We start from the raw sequence: 20,027 nt of genomic DNA on the forward strand, positions 1-20,027 counted from the left end.
TACAAGTTTTAAATGTTCACTTAAGAATTATCTACTGGAGGAGTGGCATGGGCAATATACGTAACCTTAACATTTGTACCCCCGTAATATGCTGAAATAATAATAAAAAAAAAATCACTAAACCACCACACACACAAAAAAGAGTTATCTACTAAGCTCTCAATATTTCCTTGGCTTGTAAAGGGTGGGGTTGTCCAGTTTATTGAGCTGATGATTAGTAATTTCAAAGTGATATCTTTTGTTGTTTAGCTGAAAAGGAAAGGGGAATAGAAAGGGTTCTATTAAGTAAAATTCTAAAGAAAAATATAATTGTTCCAGTAGATGATGAGGTATGACCATTTTGCTAGCTATTTGGATTCTGGACCTAAATAAAAGTGACAGTTGCCTTGGACGAGAGATAAGTTGCCTTATTGTTTAAATTATGGCTGTTTACATAACTTTTGTCCAGGCCCAGCTTCAAATGCAGTTGTGTTGGATATGTGGGTGGTGGTTAAGCAGTCCATGGAGTAGTCTTGCTCTAAGAGGAATGTGTGAGGAAAACACTTAGGGGCTGGGCTTTTATCCAGCTAACAGTTCAGCTATAAAGTTGACACTGCCTTGGCAATTACATTCCAGCAATTTTCTTTATCATATGGACTGTTACATTGTTGTTTTGGCCTCACCTACAGATTGCAGCAGTCCAGGGATAGGTTACAATTTTTCCATTGACTGGAGGTGGGAGGCAGAGGCAGGGAGGTAGAGTGGCTATAAATACAGATGAAGCTTCTCTGGCCTGCCACTCACCCCCTGCTATGCACCACCTCCCTTTCTTAAATTTCTTGGAAGACAATTTTTCCACAGATTGGGGTGGGGTAAGAACTCTGCGGCCCAGTCCCTAATATGCCATGGGCCGGGGGGTGGGGACTGTAGCATTACAGCATCACTCTGTGCTTTTTAGTAGCATTGTTTAATTGGTGGGAATAGTGTCCATAAACTCTGGCCTGATTTAATTGAAACCTTCCCCTCAGTAACCTGGTCCTATTCTAGGTGGTACTATTTTACAAACCACAATTCATCCTCCTCATTTTCTAAAGTGTTGCTTTTTATTCTTGTTCCTAGACCAAGGAATACTTGAATTTTGGAGACTGGAGCAACTAAGCAGCCATTAAAATAGTGAAGGTAGCATAGGATATATCCTTCCTTAGCCTCAACCTGGGAATCCCCACTGGAAGGTGGTTTGAGGGGTAGGGGAATGTGGATTTTTAGAGGATATTAACTTATCAAACATATAAGTAATTGTTTATAGACATAACTGAAATTAGGGTCTTCATGGAGTTAGTAAAGTTGTTTAAATGCATCTTTACAGTGAAAATAACATTCTTTGTTAAAGGGATTCATGAACACTAAATCAGTAAAAGTATATAACAATGAATGTAAGGATTATAGTATATTTATATAAAAGCACTGTACTTTATTTAACTCCATACAAAATTTTGATTAAAAACATTAAATAGGTAATGAATTTTACTTTGGAAGATCATTAAGTCAGTTTTTAAAATGTAGCTATTTGGTCACCTCAGCCATCTCATAGCCCTTTCTCCTTTGTTACAAGCAAGTGCTATAAACAGCAACTTTCTGGCTTATATCCTTTAGGAGTGAACGGACTTCTCCTTCCAGTCTCACTAATTCTTGAGCTTTATCTTCTAGATATTTTTGATTGTCCTCATATTTTCTTTCTAAATCTGTGGAAGATAAAAAGAAAAAGTGTGAACAATTTATACTATGATGATCTCAAAACCTAATCTAATCTTTACTACAATGTTGTTTTAAATACTTAAGACAAAGTGAATAGAGTCAAACTCTATGGATGCTTTAACTTTATTTAAAAAAAAGAGCCAAGTGAAAAGACCAGCCCACCTTTCAGCAGTTGTAGCTTGCTGTTTGCTTGAGCCAAAAGTGTTTTTGCTTCATTTTGTAGCATTTCAGCTTTCCTCCTTGCATCAGCTGACTCTTCTGTTTTTTTGGCAATTAAATTTTCTACTTTCTTGTATTTTTCATCAAGTTCACCATCCAGAGTCTGTAGTTCCACGTTTAGACAGAAAGAGTTGATAATGTAATGTTAGTGTCAGTGATTGTTTTTAAGAGCAGTAATATAGTCGTGGCAAGCTCAGATCCCATAGATATTAACTTGCGTGGCACACATTATGGATTAAGGGCCAAGGATATTTAGGCTTCATCAGGTTACTCAGTAAGTAATTGAAACACGATCTTGAAATAAACAGTGGAACTGAATCCAAAATTGACATGATTTTAAAGAACATTTCAAAAAAATTTTGGAGTTGTAGCAAGTCTCTCATTCTTTTTTGAGTAGCACTTTTCTATAGAAAAGGTATAGCATAATTATATGGAGAGTTACAGAGAGAAGTGAAGTACATTTTTTCAAAAGCAGACTGATATCAGGGAAAACGTTGTAAATGATTCTTTTTAGAAACTTCAAACAGGAGCCATTATAGAATTTAAGTAAGGGATTTTTGTTCCTGATTATAATAAAACATCATTATGCAGAATGCCCAACAGCAGACTACTTGGGAGATTTGTGCCCTCAGAACTGCAGGAAACTACACAAACTACAGCATAAAAGACAGCTGCAGTGAACTTTTCTCATTGTTTTGTTTTCTTCCCCAAGCCATAGATGTAGGGAAGTTACTCTACAGAAAGCCTAAAAGCTATAGTAATTTCCAGGAAAAATTTTGAGTACTAGAGAGTTATAAACAGAAATTAAATCATTTAGCAGTTGTACCCCTCCCCTTATCAAGTTTTAACATGTGTTGAAATTATTACCTGGCTTCTAGCCAAATATTTGGGTTGTGTGAGATTTTCTCTGCAAAATATAGTACCTTCTATTGAGAAGCAAGAGGTAGTTAATTCAAAATGAGTCTGAAAGGGTAAGATTTGGTTCCCACTGCCTGTTCTCTGTATTCTCAAATGGCCAGGAAATTATTATATGCCATGAAGATCTTCCTAATTGACATATAGTATAGAAATAAAGTTCAGTATGCCTGCTTTAAGACTTCTACCCCTAGGTTAAATTAATTTCATCCTTCTAAACTCTTATCCAAATTAGATTTGAGGGTCTAGGTAATATTTATTGAACATTTCTGTATCTACTCCCATCCTTTTCCATCTGTATCCTTAAAAGATTATTTCAAAAAAGATTATTTGGGATGTTTCTGATGAATGCCCCTATTAGGTCCATGTCCCTTATTAGGAGGAGACTGGTTGCTCCTGTATCAACATAGCTCTTAAAAGTTACAAAGATTTGCTTACCTGCTTAATGTCTTCTGCGCTTTGTTTGACAGTATATACCACTTTTTCAATATATTCTGCCTCCCCAGAGTTCTGGGCAGCCTTCCGCTTAAGTTCTTCCACATTCCTCTCTAGCTCACTGATGCGCTGGGAGGCGTTGAACAAGGTTTCCTCGGAAGCTGCTGTTTCAGACTCAATCTAAAAGTATGTCAATCATCCAGCAAGCCATTAGTTTAAGAAATGGTAAAAATTACTATGAGTACAAGTTAAAGTGTGCTGTGCCATTTTGCTCTGGAACAAAAGAAGTAATTACCAAAAAGAAAATATTTCAAGAGGACTTTATACAAAGTGCCTAACTTTAGTCAATGCTATATCTTATATATTCACTTGGTACTACTGATGATCCAAGGCTGAGACTGTTGTAAAATTTTCCTGTATTGACAGTAAAAACCACCTCCAGGCAGCTTGATGTGTTGAGAAAGCATTTTAAAGACACCTGCAAACTTTGGCTAAAGAACGTTCACAAATAAGCAGCTGTGGCAAGTTACAACTTCCAGTCAGTCACCTTTTTACTTTTTCCTAGCGATTCTATAAGTTAAACTCTAGTAGTGGAGGTTTCAGCTAATTACTTGAAGATGTTGAGACTAGGAACGTTCTTTGAAACTCTGAAAAGTTTCTATAGAATTGCGAAGGTGACAGAGACTACGCAAGTTACAACTGGAAGCCATAAATACTCATTTAGGGGAAAAACTCATTTTGTCAACTCATGAAGAGCCACATTTGATCTCTTTTCAAAGTAGAATCAATAAACATTGACTTTTAAAAGCTAGCCAAAGTAAACAGGCCCATGACAAGAGAATTAATTGCACTGAGCACTCGGTTTTTCTTTAAAATGATTAAGAATTAATCTATTCCACAGAATCAACTCTTCTGAATAACAATACTGTTATAATGAAATTAATGGGTCAGTACTGACATATGCTAAAATTTGTAAATATTTCAAAATTAATGACCACAAAGTTTATCCATTAACTTAGAATAAAGTTCTTAGAGTAATTATAGTTCTTAGATGATGTTATTTTAAGAGGAGTGAATTTTTTCTGAAGAGCTTTCAAGAGCATAGTTTAGAGGTTCTCTTTGTTCCTTATTGTACCAGCCTAAAACACTTCCTGCCCACCAGGGTCTCTGAGGAACAAAACCACTAAATTAACTGGCATCATCAAGCTAAATATCTCACATATAACTTACTATTTTCCAATGTGCTTTCCAAAATAATTTTTTTTAAAGAGATAGTATCTTGCTGTGTTGCCAGGTTGGAATGCAGTGGCTATTCACAGGCAAGATCATAGCTCACTGTAGCCTCGAACTCTTGGGCTCAAGATCCTCCTGCCTCAGCCTCCCAAGTAGCTGGGATACAGGTGCATACCATCCACATCCACCTATTTTTTTTTTCTATCTTTAGTAGAGATGGGGGTCTCGCTCTTGTTAAGGCTCATTTCAAACTCCTGACCTCAAGTGTGATCCTCCCACCTCAGCCTCCTAAGGATTACAGGCATGAGCCACTGTGCCTGGTCCTTTTCATTTTTTTTTTTAAAGCAAACCTTCCCAAAATTGGAAGGAAAAAAATTAACTAGTTTTTGAGAAATGAAAGAAAAACAATTACGTTTCCATTACTTCTTTTAAAAAGATTTTTAGAATAAAGCACTAAATCCCTGTGAAAAATTCTTAATACATACTTTTAATATCTGGTAGTCTCTAAGTGTTTTGCTTATTAAAACATCAAGTTTCACATGCATTCTGAATAAAACAGGTTATCCTAACTATAGGCTATTAGGTTCCTCTAGAATTAGGCATTGGAAGCAGACTCACTGCTCTCCAGTGGTTTTTAAAATCACTGTATAGTAAAAGTTTTGTGAATGATCACCAAAATCTCGAGACACTAGTCTTAGCCATGTAAGTTGCTTTTGGGTTGCTTTATAACATCAGGACAGTTTTTTAAGACCCAATTTTGAAATCATTATTATATTTCATACTACTGAACAGGAGTTTATCTTAGACTATTCGTGGGGAGAACATCAGAAGGGACTTACTGGTGTAGTGTCTTCAGCATCCTTTTCCCCACTCCTTGAAAACATATCTCCAATTCATTTTTAGCATCTGTGCTTAAGGTGTAGTTTAGATTTGAGTTGTAAGAATTTTTGTTCATATGTAACTATCACATGAACTTTTCTGATAAAAAAAAGTATATATGGGTGTTTTGTCCTACATATGATACCATGTAATAACAGTTATATCTTACTGAAGTTAGCAGGTTCTGGGTTCCTTGGATGTCTTCATCTGCTTGTTTAATTGCCTTCTCTGCTGCAATCTGAGCCTTTTCAGCTTCTTCCAGAGCTTCCTTTACCATATCTGCAGTGACTTTAACATCTGTTGCACTTTTGCTGAGTAAAAGAATGAGATAATATGTTATCTGTGAATATGAAAAAAAATCTTTCTCAGAATACTTCTTTTAAAGGATAGTCGTCGTCTTTTTTTTGTTGTTGTTGTTTTTTGAAACAGAGTCTCCTGGGCTCAAGCAATCCTTCTGCCTCAGCCTCCCCAGTAGCTAGGATTACAGGCATGCGCCACCATGCCCGGCTAATTTTGTCTATATATATTAGTTGGCCAATTAATTTCTTTCTATTTATAGTAGAGACGGGGTCTCGCTCTTGCTCAGGCTGGTTTCGAACTCCTGACCTCGAGCAATCCGCCCGCCTTGGCCTCCCAGAGTGCTAGGATTACAGGTGTGAGCCACCGCACCCGGCCTAGAATAGTCTTCTTGAAATGATCTGGAGAGATTCATACAGGTCATTCTTAGAAATTTCATCAAATAAATACATTTTTACTCCATACTAGATACATACAGTAAGCCTCTTAGATATCATGTCATTAGATACCTGGCTCTTTTTGCTTCTTCTAACAACATCTCAGCTCTAGCAATGTCAGCAGCACTTTGCTGTAGAATAACCTCTACTTGAGAAAGGCTTTCAACACGTTCACGTATATCTTCTGTCAAGTTCTGCAACTGCTGTGGGGTGCTAGGCATTTCCATTTTCAATACTTCATTAGCAACAGCTTCAATGCTGTCCAAATCAGCACTGTCCTCTGTGAAAAGCAAAGATGTCCCCGTAAAGACGTGAAAGATCATAGGCGGTTCCCTCATTTGGTCACTTGTCATCTACTACCAGCTGGTGGGGTTACACCATTTAGGTGAGGAGATGAGACCCACACACACAAAAAAGCAACTGCAGACAATGAGTACTACTAGCATTTGTTTTAGGCTGGAATAGTGGAGAAGTCTTCATGGAATATGAGGAACCGATCAGGTTTTAAGGGTAGTAGGATTTGAAAGAAGGAAGGACATTTCTGGATGGAGAGACAGTAAGGGCAGAACACATTATGTCTAAGTCTAGCGGAGTAAATGCTTCAGATTGTGGAAAACCAGAGAGGCCAGGGTTTAAAGCTGGGAGTTGAAGGCCATAAAATGTTTTAATCAAGGTTGGAAGAACAGCTATTAAACTATTGTAAATGAAATACAGAGAGCTGATATTCCTTATAAATCATCCAGATGCAGGAAATATCAACGAAGACAAGGAGTTTCAAATGTCCAGTATGGAAGGTGGTTTAAAAAAAATGACAGAGGTTAAACTTCAGATATATCAGATCCTTATTCTTTTTAAAGCTATGTTTGTATGTGTTTTAAACAGTTGAAGAACATTAAAATGGACCCCAAAGGATGTATTCACAGGAAAATATATGCTTGAATGATGGCTTCCACAGGATATTCCCTAAGATATCCTTAGTAAATACCGTTGACTGCTTATCAGCCATTTTCCCTGTTTCCTTGCTAACAGAATATTGATTTTTTTTCCAGGCACCTACCTCTTCTAAGGCCAGATAAAAGAACAACTCAGCATTAAATCCTGATTAGTCTGCCAATTACTATACTCACATTCCATTTTCCAGTAATATTTATGCATGAGCATATGACTTATTTCTGGCTAATGAGATTTATGGGGATGACTGCTTAAAGGCTCTGGGGAAGGTTTCCTCTCTTTTTTATGTGAAGTCTGGAATTTGGCAGCCACCTTGTAACCATGAGGAGTTATCTTGAGAACAAAGCTTAAGATGACAGAGTAGAAAGATAAAGAGTACATGAATCCCAGACCCGTAAAGCTATCCTACTACTAAAAATATCCTTTTTGATTATTTCAATTGAGAGTTTTCTGTAACTTACAGCCAAAATCATCTTTACTGATAACATTCGAGAAAGTTGAGGAGCACTTGTGATCTGGACCACAAATTCTAGAGATTTTCTTTTTCTCTACAAAACACTTCAGGTACAGAGCTGTTTAACTATGGGTATAATATCCTGTAAATAATAGAATTATGAAGCTTTGGGGGCAATGTCAAAGTAACAAACTCTATTTCTTTAAGATTCTAATGACATTACATGTAATCTCTAACAAATTACAGATTCAATTCTCACAGTAAATGACTTCTTGATTGGCTACTTAGGTATCCCATCAGCTGTGTCTGTATGTGCATGACATTGGAGGAGGTTATTTAGAAATGTCACTTAATACTCTATCAGAAATTGATTTTATCTAAACTACAGATTTGAGTTAGGGCCTCTCAGAGAATCTTGCAGGAATAACGTCTAAAAGTGAAATGAAAGCATATCTTACGGGTCAGAAAGTTTCTGATTTGCTTGATGAGATTCCTCAGATCCTCATTGCTCTTATCCACTTTTTCTTTGGTAGCATTTGTTCTCAACAGAACTTCTTGAGCATTCTGTTTTGCCTCATCTGCCCTCAGTTTTGCTTCAGAGACCTAAATAGTAAGAATAAATTACTCGTGGAACACTAACTTTTTCTAAAGCAAACCAGAATATTAGAAATGGCCCCCACAGTGATGTTGAGAAACTATGCATTTGGAAGCATGTTTCTGGGAAACAACTTTTTCCCATTCAACAACATACCGATTGTATTATATTCCCAAACAGACTGAAAGGATTCAGTATATAGATTCCTATACTGTATTCTTATATAGATAAGGATAGCAGTTAAAATTTTTCAAGTTTTTAGCTCCTCTAAAACATTTAGTGGCCTATAAAATATTGCCTACTCTTTTTCTGAGGTACCCACATAAATACTTCAGTTAAGTGTATCACTTTAGAAGAGTAAATGCTCAGTTGCTTAATATAAAATATTTATAGTGCAGCTAGATATGTTTATAATCCTAGATTCATAAGTCACTTGGTTATCTCAAATTATTATCAGTCTAAGATTTGAACTTTTTGCTCTAAAGCATATGTGTATTCTCCTGTGACTGGAAAAGAAAGCACATTTTTTAATCTATGAAGAAAATCTCATCTCTTTCTTTGATCTCACAGAAATGTGAACTTTCATAGTTGATTATTCATACTTGATCATGAAATGCCCTTTTCATTTTAGTCAGCATTTAGAATTGACTTCTCCCTTTCAGATCCTCCAGTCTACAACTGAAAACAAATGTAACAAAAACTGTGGCCATCCACTAAATTACCATCTTGGAGAGCTGTTCCACTTCAGCCAGGGCACTCAGGACATCTTGGTCAAAGTCCATGGCTTTCTGCCAGGCACTGTGTGCAACGGTGACCAGACCACCACAGCCAGGCCCCCCACACTTCTTCTGTCCTTCATCAGTTCTGCAGTTTGGGCCGCCACATTCAGTCTCAGAACAGGAGGCCCCTGGAGGCGTTCCACAGGTCTGCAACAAGCAAAGGACCAGGCACAACGGTTCAGATAGTGAGTCTGCTGCAGCATAACAGCTATGCAGGGCCTGGGTGGCCCGAGAGAAGTGTAGGTGGTCCTCAGCAACGGTGCATGAAAACAGTGTTCAGGAGACAGAATGGAGAGAGGAGCAGAGAGTTTAGGAATAAGCTGACCTGCTTATTTCCAAGGAAACCATGAAAGTTTATAACTGCTCATCAATACCTTTTGTCTACATGAATTTAAAATACAGTATGGTATGGGCTCTGTCCAGGGTACAAACCTTATCTGTTATATCAAGTTGAATTCTGCCAATGTGAAGCCCAAAAAATGTTTCAATTTTTTCGTAATCAGTTGGATTAAAAAATAGGCATTGCAAACCTTCTTTGGGCCCAGCACCATGTTAATTGCTCTGGTAAAGACGATGACATAAAAGGCCTTTTAGTAACTTTATATCTAGTTAGGAAGACAGGATCACTCCACATAAAATAGCCAAGAATATTTCATTTGCACTAAGTATGAAGGAAAGTAGAAAAAGGAGAGATGGCAGAGGAATGCCGTGGTTGTAGCTGGGAAGGATTTGTTGGCTTGTGGGATTGGGGGGGGGGAGTGGGAAAACATTCTACATGTTAAAGAAAACAGGAACAAAGGAACAAAGGTGGGTGTAGCTTTTCCAAATTACCACCCCCACCATCAGACTTGCATAGAGGTCTCCTTTCTTAATGTACCAGAACTTCTCAAAGATTACTGCTTCGTCATGGCACACAAATGCAAATTGAGAAATTGTAAGTGTGCTATTTGGTGGAAAAGGCTGAACAGGAAGAAATTGTATTTATAGCAGTTCTTTTACGGAAGATGTGCCTCTTTTACTGAAAAGAGGCAAAAGATTTACTGCAATGAAAAGCAGTTAACAGAATATTTCCAAACAGGACAAGGAAAGTATTGTTTCTAAGAAGAAAAGGTAGTTTTACAATCAACTCTTTACCCTAATAATTTTAAAATAATTGTAATCCCATTACAATTTTTCAAATTAGAATTTTAAAAAATCCTTTCATGTATCTGGTTTACAGTATATGTTGAGTTTATTCCTCATGTCATAGAAGAACATGAGTCTTGATCAAGAAAAGAAATGTAAAACCTCAGGGATGCTTTCTAAAAACAGTCTGACAGCACACTAGAAGATCTGTTTTGTTTCAGCAGACAGGGCAGACATGAAAAAAACAGCATGGTTCTAAGCTAAACATCCACGAAGATAAAGATTTGTAAGTACTTGAAAAAACACAAAAGGACAAAAATCTATCTCTATACAAAGAATGGCAGAACGGAACCTATGGAGAGAGTTCTTGTAGGATAATTAACACAGACAAAAACACAATTAAGAGAAGAGAAGAAGCTAGCTAATCCCTAGGTGGTGTACCACTGGTAGGGAAGCCGCCACAGAGATGGGCACGCATATGTAAAGCCAGAGGAACCCAGTCCCAAGATGCCTCCTGTTACAAAGCAAAAATCCTCTAGTGTGCTTAGCTGCTTCTCATGGTAGTTCATGGAGATTTTATTTGTGATGACTGGTTTTTTTATTAAAATTTGTAAGGGAGAAATCAATACTGAAAGGAAAGATTGAGAGAATTGGCATTTCGTGCTCATATATAACAACTCTGTCTACTGGAAGGTGCAATTTACACATTGCTCTAGGCCTCCATTTTATTTTGTAATAAATGGTGACAGGAGATCTACTTACCATTCCCACTAGATGCTGTAAAGTTTCATAAGATAATGAATATAAAACCTTGCAGACATCAGTAAAATTGGTGACAATATAATACAGTGTTTCTGTCTATTTCAGAGAAAGCGAGGGTAAGGGGTGGGGGAGTCTCACTAAAAAAGGCTATAATGAAGTCTGAACTACACAGTCTCTTAGCCTAGAAACAGGAACAGTAAAAGAGGGAAGGTGTTAAGACAATGCAAGCCTTAGTCTATAAACAATACCCTCCAAATTCTCTCAGATAGGTATCCTTCCTGAAAAACAGTAAGGAAGCAGGGGGGAGAAACAGGCTCAATTCAGCTTTTTTGGCTGCCTGCCTGATTTTCGTTAAACTCACATTTTCATTTGCCTCCAGAATTACTTTTTAAAAGCTTCTGGGAAATGGATCTACTTTCTGGGCTGGTTCAGGGTTAATCTTCACCAGGTAAAGTTACTAGAACAAAGGAACATTTCATGTAACACTCATGGAAAAAAATTCTTTTATTCCCTTTAATTTTTTTAGGAAGTCCTTTCTAGAATGATTCTGAATTCCTCCTCTGAGATAGATTTTGCACTTTAAATCACACACAAAAAATGTCCCATATCCACAGTTGTATAAAAAGGGTCAAGTTGCAATAAGATGTCACTGAGTTAATACAACTGAATAGGAAAGTAGCCATGATTCTTTGGTCGTGTAGCACAAACAGCTGGAAGGGGGAAAGGCTGGAAACACCCATGCTTTTCTTTTAATCTTGGCTTGGTCATGGATACCCCATACCGTGGCCCAGAGACCTGAACCTGGGAGTTTCATTCCTGCTGATTCATTTGCAAACTGAACATTATTAAAGACAAAGTAGGGTGGTTTTTTCCCAGAAAATGAGGCCAAACTCCTAAACCTTACCATTTCCGCAGCAGCTGACAGGTCCAGGCTTTGTAGTTTGCCTGCCAGTTCATCAAGAAGGCGCGCCTGTTCCTCTTGTTTTTCCCTGAACTGGGACTCTCGCTCCAACATCAAGTCTTCTACTTTGTCTCTAGTGAGAACTGACTGCTCCACAGTGTTGTTGGGTTCTGTGGTAGAGGCATTAACCCTCTCCTCTGCCTCAAGAGACATCTGGAAATACTTGGTAATGCTATCCAAGGCACCTAGGGCAGGAAATGAAATTGCCCCCAGTTAATCCTATTGTACCAGATTTCCTCACCAAGCAATGTCCATATTTGGTGTATTCTGGCCCTAAATTTACTGTAAAATCAAGAAAGAAAATATGAAGTGTAGTTTTCTTCTCATGACCAATGAATATATTTTGTCCCATTAGCACCAAGTCTAGCTCTGCAGGATGCCAAACACCTGGGTGAAAAATGAAAAATTAAGTCAATCATACAGATGCTTTTTTTTTAATGCACAAGCACACATCCAGTTCTTTTTAAATAGCTGATGTCAAGCAGCCTGTAGAGTATATGCCCAGATGATTTTTCCCCTTTTCTCAGGCATTTTTGCAGATCCACTCAATGACTAGTACGGTCAGCTTCTATATACGTGGGCTCCACATCCATGGTTTCAACCAACCATGGATGGAGATTTAAAAAAAAAAAAATGAATGGTCATGTCTGTACGGGACATACACAGACTTGTCATTATTCCCTAAAAAAATAAACCATTTTAAATAGCATTTATACATTGTATTACGCATTATAATCTAGAGATGATTTAAAAGTATGTGGAGGAAGTTCCCAGGCTATATGCAAACATTACACTATTTTTTTATAAGGCATTTGAGCATTTGTGGATTTTGGTATCCGTGGTGGGTCCTGGAACCAATCCCCCGGGGATAATGAGGGACGACTGTATTCTTTAAAAACAGTGTGACATGTTTTGGCTTTAGGAACTTAGTGAGAAAAAAAGCAGTCATGCATAAAATAGGATGGATAGTGTGATCTAACATACTTCTACTTCCTTTGCATTTTGGGGAGGGTCCTATATGGCCTACAATGTTAATAAATGAAGGCTTTGCAAAAGTTATTTCCAGACTAAGCAACATTCTTGAATGTAAAAGGATTGGCTGAACTATCAACTTAATAACTTAACTATGTTTCCAAGAAAAGGCCAGGGAGTTAAACACCACTAACTGGAAAAATCAGGAAATGGATACTCTTCTAATACAACTACTACCACTCACTCTGTAGGACCCTCTGCTGTGTCTCTTAGTTTCTGTGTGCCCCAAGTCCCACATTTGTAAAATGGGGAACTTTAATCCTCATTTGTGCCAGAGACTCAATGAGCAAACGTTTTAAAATTATTAGAAAGCAGCTAATTTTTTCCTGAAATCGCTATATTAAAAGGTTAGACAGATGGTTAAGTCCATTGTCCAGGACTGAGTATTTGCACAAAAAATGCTCACCCCGAATATCTGAGTTTTTGATAAATTCCAATTGTTCAGCAAGTTCTTTCACAGTGTTGTCCAGGCTTTCTGCTTCTGTCTGTAGAGAATCTAGTTCTTTGGCTGTGCTGTTGCTTTGGGAAGCTGTGTCAGATAATTTCCCTTCTACTTCAGCCATCTTTTCTGTAACATCTTTGGTTAGTTTCCTGTAAAGAGAAAGGTAAGCTTACCTATGTAAAACAAACCAAATGGGAATTTTAAAGTGTCATTTTTATATTTCTACTAATATTGTATCTATTAATACTGTAATTTTAAACCAGTAATTTGTAACAATCCATCTCTTTCTAAGTACTAAGTTTTATTCTCCCTGTCATAAAAGATTATATTACATCCAATAATTTTTCTTTTTTCAAAGATTTTGAAGTAAAAGACAAAAGTACCACTTGGCTGTGTTGCAGCAGATAGGCCATTTGAGGGATTCCAAATCTCTGCTGTAATATGAACATAGGTCAGAGTGTGGAGTTCCAGCTCCATGCACAAGCAGCCCTTACAATTGTAAAAACCCAAACGACATAATTGACTCCACTGTAGAATTATGCCTCACAGCCAGCTGCCAAAAAATGTTCTCTGAGCCTCAGGGGTCTCCTTCGAGATGGAACATGCAGAGATGAAGCCCTATAGCCCACTACAAAGATAATAGGAGCCACCTAAATCACCTTTTCATGTGCTCCCCTCTTAAGCAAGGTTCCACCAAAGGAGCCTCCTCCTTCCACCAACAAACAACCCTTTTATTTTTTATAAGAAAGGAGGTAGTACCTACTAAGAATGAGACATGATAAATATTTAGCTTTTATAATATTTCATTTGAAATCTGAATCAACTGCATTTTTTTCTGTACCTTTGAATCTCCAAATCATAACCCAACTCAAAGAAAAAGTACTTTAAAGGAGTCATTTGATTTGGTAGATTAAATTACATTTTATAAACCCAGTGACTTTTTTTCCTGAGGATAATATATATAGTTTTTTTTTTTTCAGTGCTTTGTTTTTATTGATCAGTTGACTCACAGAAGGTTTTTGATTCTTCTCCGGTTTCATAAAATGTTACAATTTTTAAAACAGTCAAATCTAACATCATTTTTTAAAAAAAAATAAGGCCACTTTTGTTCCTTAAACATGCATCCTCACATAGTGTGTTGAAAAGATTAATGAAACTAGTTTTCCTGAGTTTATTACAATCTATTTAGTTAAATGGATAGGGTAGAAACGGAGCCGTTTCAGGAATGTAATCTCTCCTCGGGCAGGATCTCAAAGGACACCAGATTTTTTCCTTCTCCCAGAGGTGCATGAGACCCAGCCAAGAATGGTTTTCTAAATGGGCTTGTACTCACACCATGGCCTTCCAAAACTTGTGATTGCTGCACATTAGGAGGCTTAGTCTTTTTAATGAGGTAAAATGCTTCATTACATGCATTGACATTTCCTAACATCCTGGCTAACCACGTGGTCTTGGGCACAAAACCTGAGGCTTGAAATCAAGGGACCAGTTATTTTAAATTTAGAAATCCTAGGAAAGACCCACAAGTCACTTGAGCTAATGTCAGCTGTTCTCCTCCTATTCTCATATATTCATGAGATAAAAAGTCCTTGTGCCTTCTTAAAGGTGCCGATTAAAGTCCCATCACATGCAAAAAATGTTGCTGTAATTTCATAATGTAAAATCACCTTCTCAGTGTACAGGATTTAGCTGTGAAACACTTCCCTTGCTCAGGCCTAGATGGTGAGTCTGCAATAAAAAACCAACTGGGGAAACAAATGCTTCATACCCTGTCCTGTTTTGTCCTTTAGCTCTTAGGTCTTACTATGCTGTTTTGGGGGTCCTTTTTTTCAAAGGTATGTTTGGGGGCAGGAGAGATGAGGCTAGGAAAAAGAATAGAAAAATGATCCCTTAGAAGTTCAGCATAACTCAGTTTAATTCTCTTGGCTTCCACTGACAAAATAAACACTCTCCAATCAGAGAGATGATTACCCAGAGAATGGCTAGGGTGAAGATTTTTCACTACAGAGAAGTTGTTATAATTAGATGAATGAAGTACCAGTCTGGTGGACCAATGGCCAAACAGGAAATAATTTGAAATAAGGAGTCTTGGGCCTGGCGCTGTGGCTCATGCCTTTAATCCTAGCACTCTGGGAGGCCGAGGCGGGAGGCTCGTTTGAGCTCAGGAGTTCGAGACCAGCCTGAACAAGAGCAAGACCCTGTCTCTACTAAAAATAGAAATTAGCTGGACAACTAAAAAAAAAATTAGCCGGGCCTGGTGGCACACGGCTGTAGTCCCAGCTACTTCAGAGGCTGAGGCAGGAGGATTGCTTGAGCCCAGGAGTTTGAGGTTGCTGTGAGTTAGGCTGATGCCACGGCACTCTAGCTCAGGCAACAGTGAATCTCTTTCTCTCTCTCTCAAAAAAAAAAAAAAAAAAAAAAAAAAAAAAAAGGAGTCTTACTTGTGGTAGTGAAATTTATCCAGTAGTAGCAATACTTACAATAACGATTTATATGCGCATATATATAAAATTTTTTTCACAACCATTTCATAGATCAATCCTTTTGTTACTCCGCAAGATATTATCCTTCCCTACCTCTATAAGAGAGGAAGTAGAGGCTCAGGAATTGAGTCATCCAAGTTCACAGGCCTAGGCAGAGCCGAGACTCAATTATGGATTTTTGTCTTCAAAGTCCAGTATTCCTCCCATTTTACTGCCTTAGAGCATCATTTGCAAAGAGGAGTACAGACTCTAACACTCACACATTCTATACTGCAGAATTCTGGTCCCCACTGATGTGCCAACATTCACTCACCCAAATGCCCAGAGTCAAGATGCTGGAAAATAAATGGCCCAGAATCTGTTTTCACTCACAGAACTACCCAAACCTTCTGATGGGAGCACAAGCCAGGAAACCTTTGCTGTTTATTCATAAAGTTGAAAAAATATTGTGAGTTGTTACTTCAGCTCACTAACTACTTACTCTGCTTCCTCAAAGAGATTCCCAATGTTTTTCAGTGGCTCTGCTGCTGGGCTCTGTGCCAGGATGTCCTTTATCTCACTGACTTTCTTCTCTACCGAGTCCATGGTCTCCCGGTAAGGCCCAATCACACCACTGATCTTCAAGGCCTTGGCTTTCTCTAGGAATTTGTGGGTCCTGTTGGTCAACTCGGCAATGATCACATCCCAGAGAGCAAAGCACTGGTGGCAGGGTGTGCAGTCAGGGAAGACCCCCGAGTAGCCTCGCGTGCACTTGTCACAGCGTGGACCCTCGACACCCTCCACGCAGACACACTGGCCTGTGGACTGGTCACACTGTGGTGTCTCAATGCCCCTGGGGTCACAGTCGCAGGCTAGAAAGGAACAGAAATGCAAGCTGATCTACTTGATCATGAACCTCAGTGACGAGATTTGGCATTTAGAATCCTCATCTGCTGTTAAAGCAGGAAGGTGCCAACCATCCATGACGCTTTACCAACGGCTCCTGTAGAGATGGTAGCAGCTTCTTCCAGCATATGCATGACTTCAACTCTGGCAAACCCCTTCTTAATCATAATAATGTAAAAATTCACAGCTAACACTTATTGAATACTTACCACATGACAGGCATTGTAGAAGTGTTTTACATGCATCCTCTTATTTAACCCTCACAATAACCCTATGGGATAGGTGTTATAATACTATCTCACAGATGTAGGAGCTGAGGCATGGAGAGATTGTGTAATATGCCCCAAGTCTCACAGCAAAGAAAAGGCCGAGCCAGGATTCAGATTCAGCACTTTCCACCCCCACAGCTTGTGCTTTTAACCTCGGTCCTGCCTCTGCCTCCCCCTTACCCTGACTTCCCCACAGACCATGTCAGCACAGACAATTCAGGTTACGTCCTGATGACATGAGCCATCTGGCGTAAGATGCACCATAAATGAGCAGCTCCTAACATAACTGATCCTATCTCATCGCTAACGGAACAGTGTGAATACTTGGTGAAACACAATAAACTTGATCAAAAGAAAACCAAATCCAAAAGAAGTTACAGGAATTCTAAGTATCCAGTCGAAAGGCTTTCAACTAAGTATAATCTCATCCGTGGGTGTCTGCCGTTGTAACCACTCCCAGCACCACAGGCACAGGCTCACAGAATGTCACAAGGGATCTTGGGAGCCATTCAGTCTTGACCTCTCCTGGGCCCAATAGGGTTGACATCTTATGCAGAGCCAAATGGCACAGGGTAGAAATCATGCATCGTAACGGGTAAAAGTCAGTGTTCTTGGCCAACAGCTATGGCTGAGACAACTTATCACAGTGTCTGTGCTGTTGACCCTGGCTTAGAGTCCCCAATCTCAGGTGACCAAATCACTTTTATATCAACATCTGACATTTCACAGTATTTATACAGTGTGCGAATAACAAAAGGCCTGTACACACATCTTATCACAGGCCTTAATATCCATTCTGGGAAAATGTGGGGATAAATAAATTAAAATCTTACTTCCCTAACTAGACTGTGTACTCTAGGCAGGGACACGTCTTAAGCCGTTTTTCCTGTGTCAGCCTGGGGCACAGGGTTAACCTGCAATTGGAGTTTTACAGTTTGCAAAATGAGGCCCTAACCTCATTTCAGTATAGGCATATTACATACCTTTATGTAATATGAAAATATTTCTCCTAAAATGAGGAATAATCCTCCTAAAATGCAGTGTCCACTGTGGCAAAGCAGGACAGATTCATAATCTCAGATACCTGTATAAAATCTTCTTGGGACAATAGCTGTGATTTCCCTCTGAAAGGCCTTCTAGTGGAACATCTCCCAGAACTAGTTATACCGATGGTCTTGAGAGCTGCTCACGCCACCTCCATCCTCAACACATAGAGATGTGTTTGTGGCCCGTCCCACTCGTTTGACCCTCACAGCACCCTATCTTGTATTGCCGTTTGTCTTTTGATTACCTTTGCTGGCCAACTACGTTCCAAGTTCTCAAGTGGCAAGTCCGAGGACAGCATCCTGGTTAAGAGCACAAGCTATGGAATGAGGTTGTAAATCCCACCTTCCCCACAGAGCAGCTATGTGACCCTGGGCAATTAGGAAACCAAGGCATGGCTTCCACATTTGTAAGAGGGGGTAATGATTATACCTACCTCATAAGATTGTTTTTAGTATAAAATAATAATTATAAATTGCCTAAAAGAACATCTGGTCTATAATAAGCATTTAATAAATAGTTTTTATTACTGTTTTCTATGTCCATACAAGTGTCTGTGGTCTCCTGCCCAGAGTGTTGCTTGGTCACATTTCCACTGGACAAAGGTGGGGGGGAGTGCAAGTTTATGTATTTGCCAAAATATCATGATGATTCTAAAATTTGAAGTTTAGAATATTTCATTGCTCAATCTTTAGGATTTTAAAACATAATAGTTTCCGTGGTACCTGGAGTTTTCAAAACTAATCCTTAGGATTTCAAAACTAAAACTTGGGTGGTTTTTTTTTTTTTTTGTAAACATTATTTTTTCTTAGGCACTTTAGGTATGTTTCATTTTTCCTGTGTTTGGGGGAACATTCTCATACTGAATCAGGAAGCAGCTTAGGCAAATTGTGGATAACTTTAATTGTGATTCCCTAGATCATTAGTTCTATGACATGTTCCTTGAAAAAGGGACCTATGATTAAGGTTAATTTGGGGAATTCTGTATCCTCCTCTTGAAGATTAAAAACAAATATCAGGGTCCAGCACAGTGGCTCACACCTGTAATCCTAGCACTCTGGGAGGCAAAGGTGGGAGGATTGCTTGACTCAGAAATTCGAGACCAGCCTGAGCAAGAATGAGACTCCATTTCTACCAAAGATAGAAAAGTTAGCCAGGCATGGTGGCACATGCCTGTAGTCACAGGTACTCAAGAGACTGAGGCAGGAGGGTTGCGTTAGCCCAGGAATTTCAGGTTGCAGTGAGCTACAGTGATGCCACTCCACCCTACCCAGAGCAACAGAGTGAGATTCTATCTCAAAACAAAACAAAAAACCCCCCCAAATATTAGCATATTAAAGACTTGGAGTTCTGCAGGAAAAATCTCGTTTCACGTTGTTTTTACCAGTTGTATCCCAAACTCATTTTACCATGGGATCTTTTTTAGTGGAATATCTGGTAATACCCCAGAAAAATAATGAGAAAGGCTTGGGAAAACCATTACTTTCATCAATTTCTGAGGTCAGAACAGGAAGAAGAACTGAGATAATCCTGTACCTGAAAAGTTTATATTGTTTAGATTTTTGGGAATACATTTCTGTAACACTTAGTAAAATTCAGTCATCTTCCAGAAAGTTAAAAGTTACTTGGGCCCTAGACTCTCTAACTTGGGTGTACATCCCAGTCACTTGGGGGCTCATGAAACACCATTGCTCGGTCCTCACTCTTCCACTCCCAAATTCTGATTCAGTAGGTCTGAGTGCGGCCAAGAATTTGCATTTCTAACATGTTCCAGGGAGATGCTGACGTTGAGGGTTACCAGACCCCATTTTGAGGAATACTGACTAAATTATTTTCCCAGCTGTTTCTGCCTTCCTTTCATACGTTAGGGAGAGAGTGTGTGTGTGAGTGAGAGCAAGCGAGCACACTCACACCTTCAAAGGGTGGAGCTGGGGCAGAATCATGATTCTGGAAGTTTACCAATATAGGCTGATGCACAAACCCAAGGACCTATGTAATAGAGGAAGAAATGATGCCATTTGTAATAAACAAGATTACTTTGTCTGCTCCTGGCCTGCAGGCTCCAGCCAGCGGTCAGAGTGGACAGCCCGTGAGGC

General features: G+C 38.8%; 1 protein-coding gene across 1 annotated transcript in view; it reads right to left on the reverse strand.

Moving 5' to 3' along the window:
• Positions 1-1,429: 1,429 nt before the first annotated feature.
• The window catches only part of LAMB1 (laminin subunit beta 1), a 70,235-nt gene continuing 51,637 nt past the window's right edge, over positions 1,430-20,027 (reverse strand). The window contains exons 25-34 of the mRNA XM_012746023.3: positions 16,215-16,584; positions 13,215-13,399; positions 11,720-11,961; positions 8,872-9,075; positions 8,013-8,157; positions 6,222-6,429; positions 5,585-5,726; positions 3,307-3,483; positions 1,897-2,056; positions 1,430-1,721 (exon numbers count right to left, since the gene is read on the reverse strand). Coding sequence (XP_012601477.2) covers positions 1,585-1,721; positions 1,897-2,056; positions 3,307-3,483; positions 5,585-5,726; positions 6,222-6,429; positions 8,013-8,157; positions 8,872-9,075; positions 11,720-11,961; positions 13,215-13,399; positions 16,215-16,584 — 1,970 coding nt within the window. The 3' untranslated portion in view covers positions 1,430-1,584. The remainder of the gene's footprint in view (positions 1,722-1,896; positions 2,057-3,306; positions 3,484-5,584; positions 5,727-6,221; positions 6,430-8,012; positions 8,158-8,871; positions 9,076-11,719; positions 11,962-13,214; positions 13,400-16,214; positions 16,585-20,027) is intronic.

Source organism: Microcebus murinus, chromosome 9 (genome assembly GCF_040939455.1).
Source record: "Microcebus murinus isolate Inina chromosome 9, M.murinus_Inina_mat1.0, whole genome shotgun sequence".
In the NCBI taxonomy this organism is placed as follows: Eukaryota; Metazoa; Chordata; class Mammalia; order Primates; family Cheirogaleidae; genus Microcebus; species Microcebus murinus.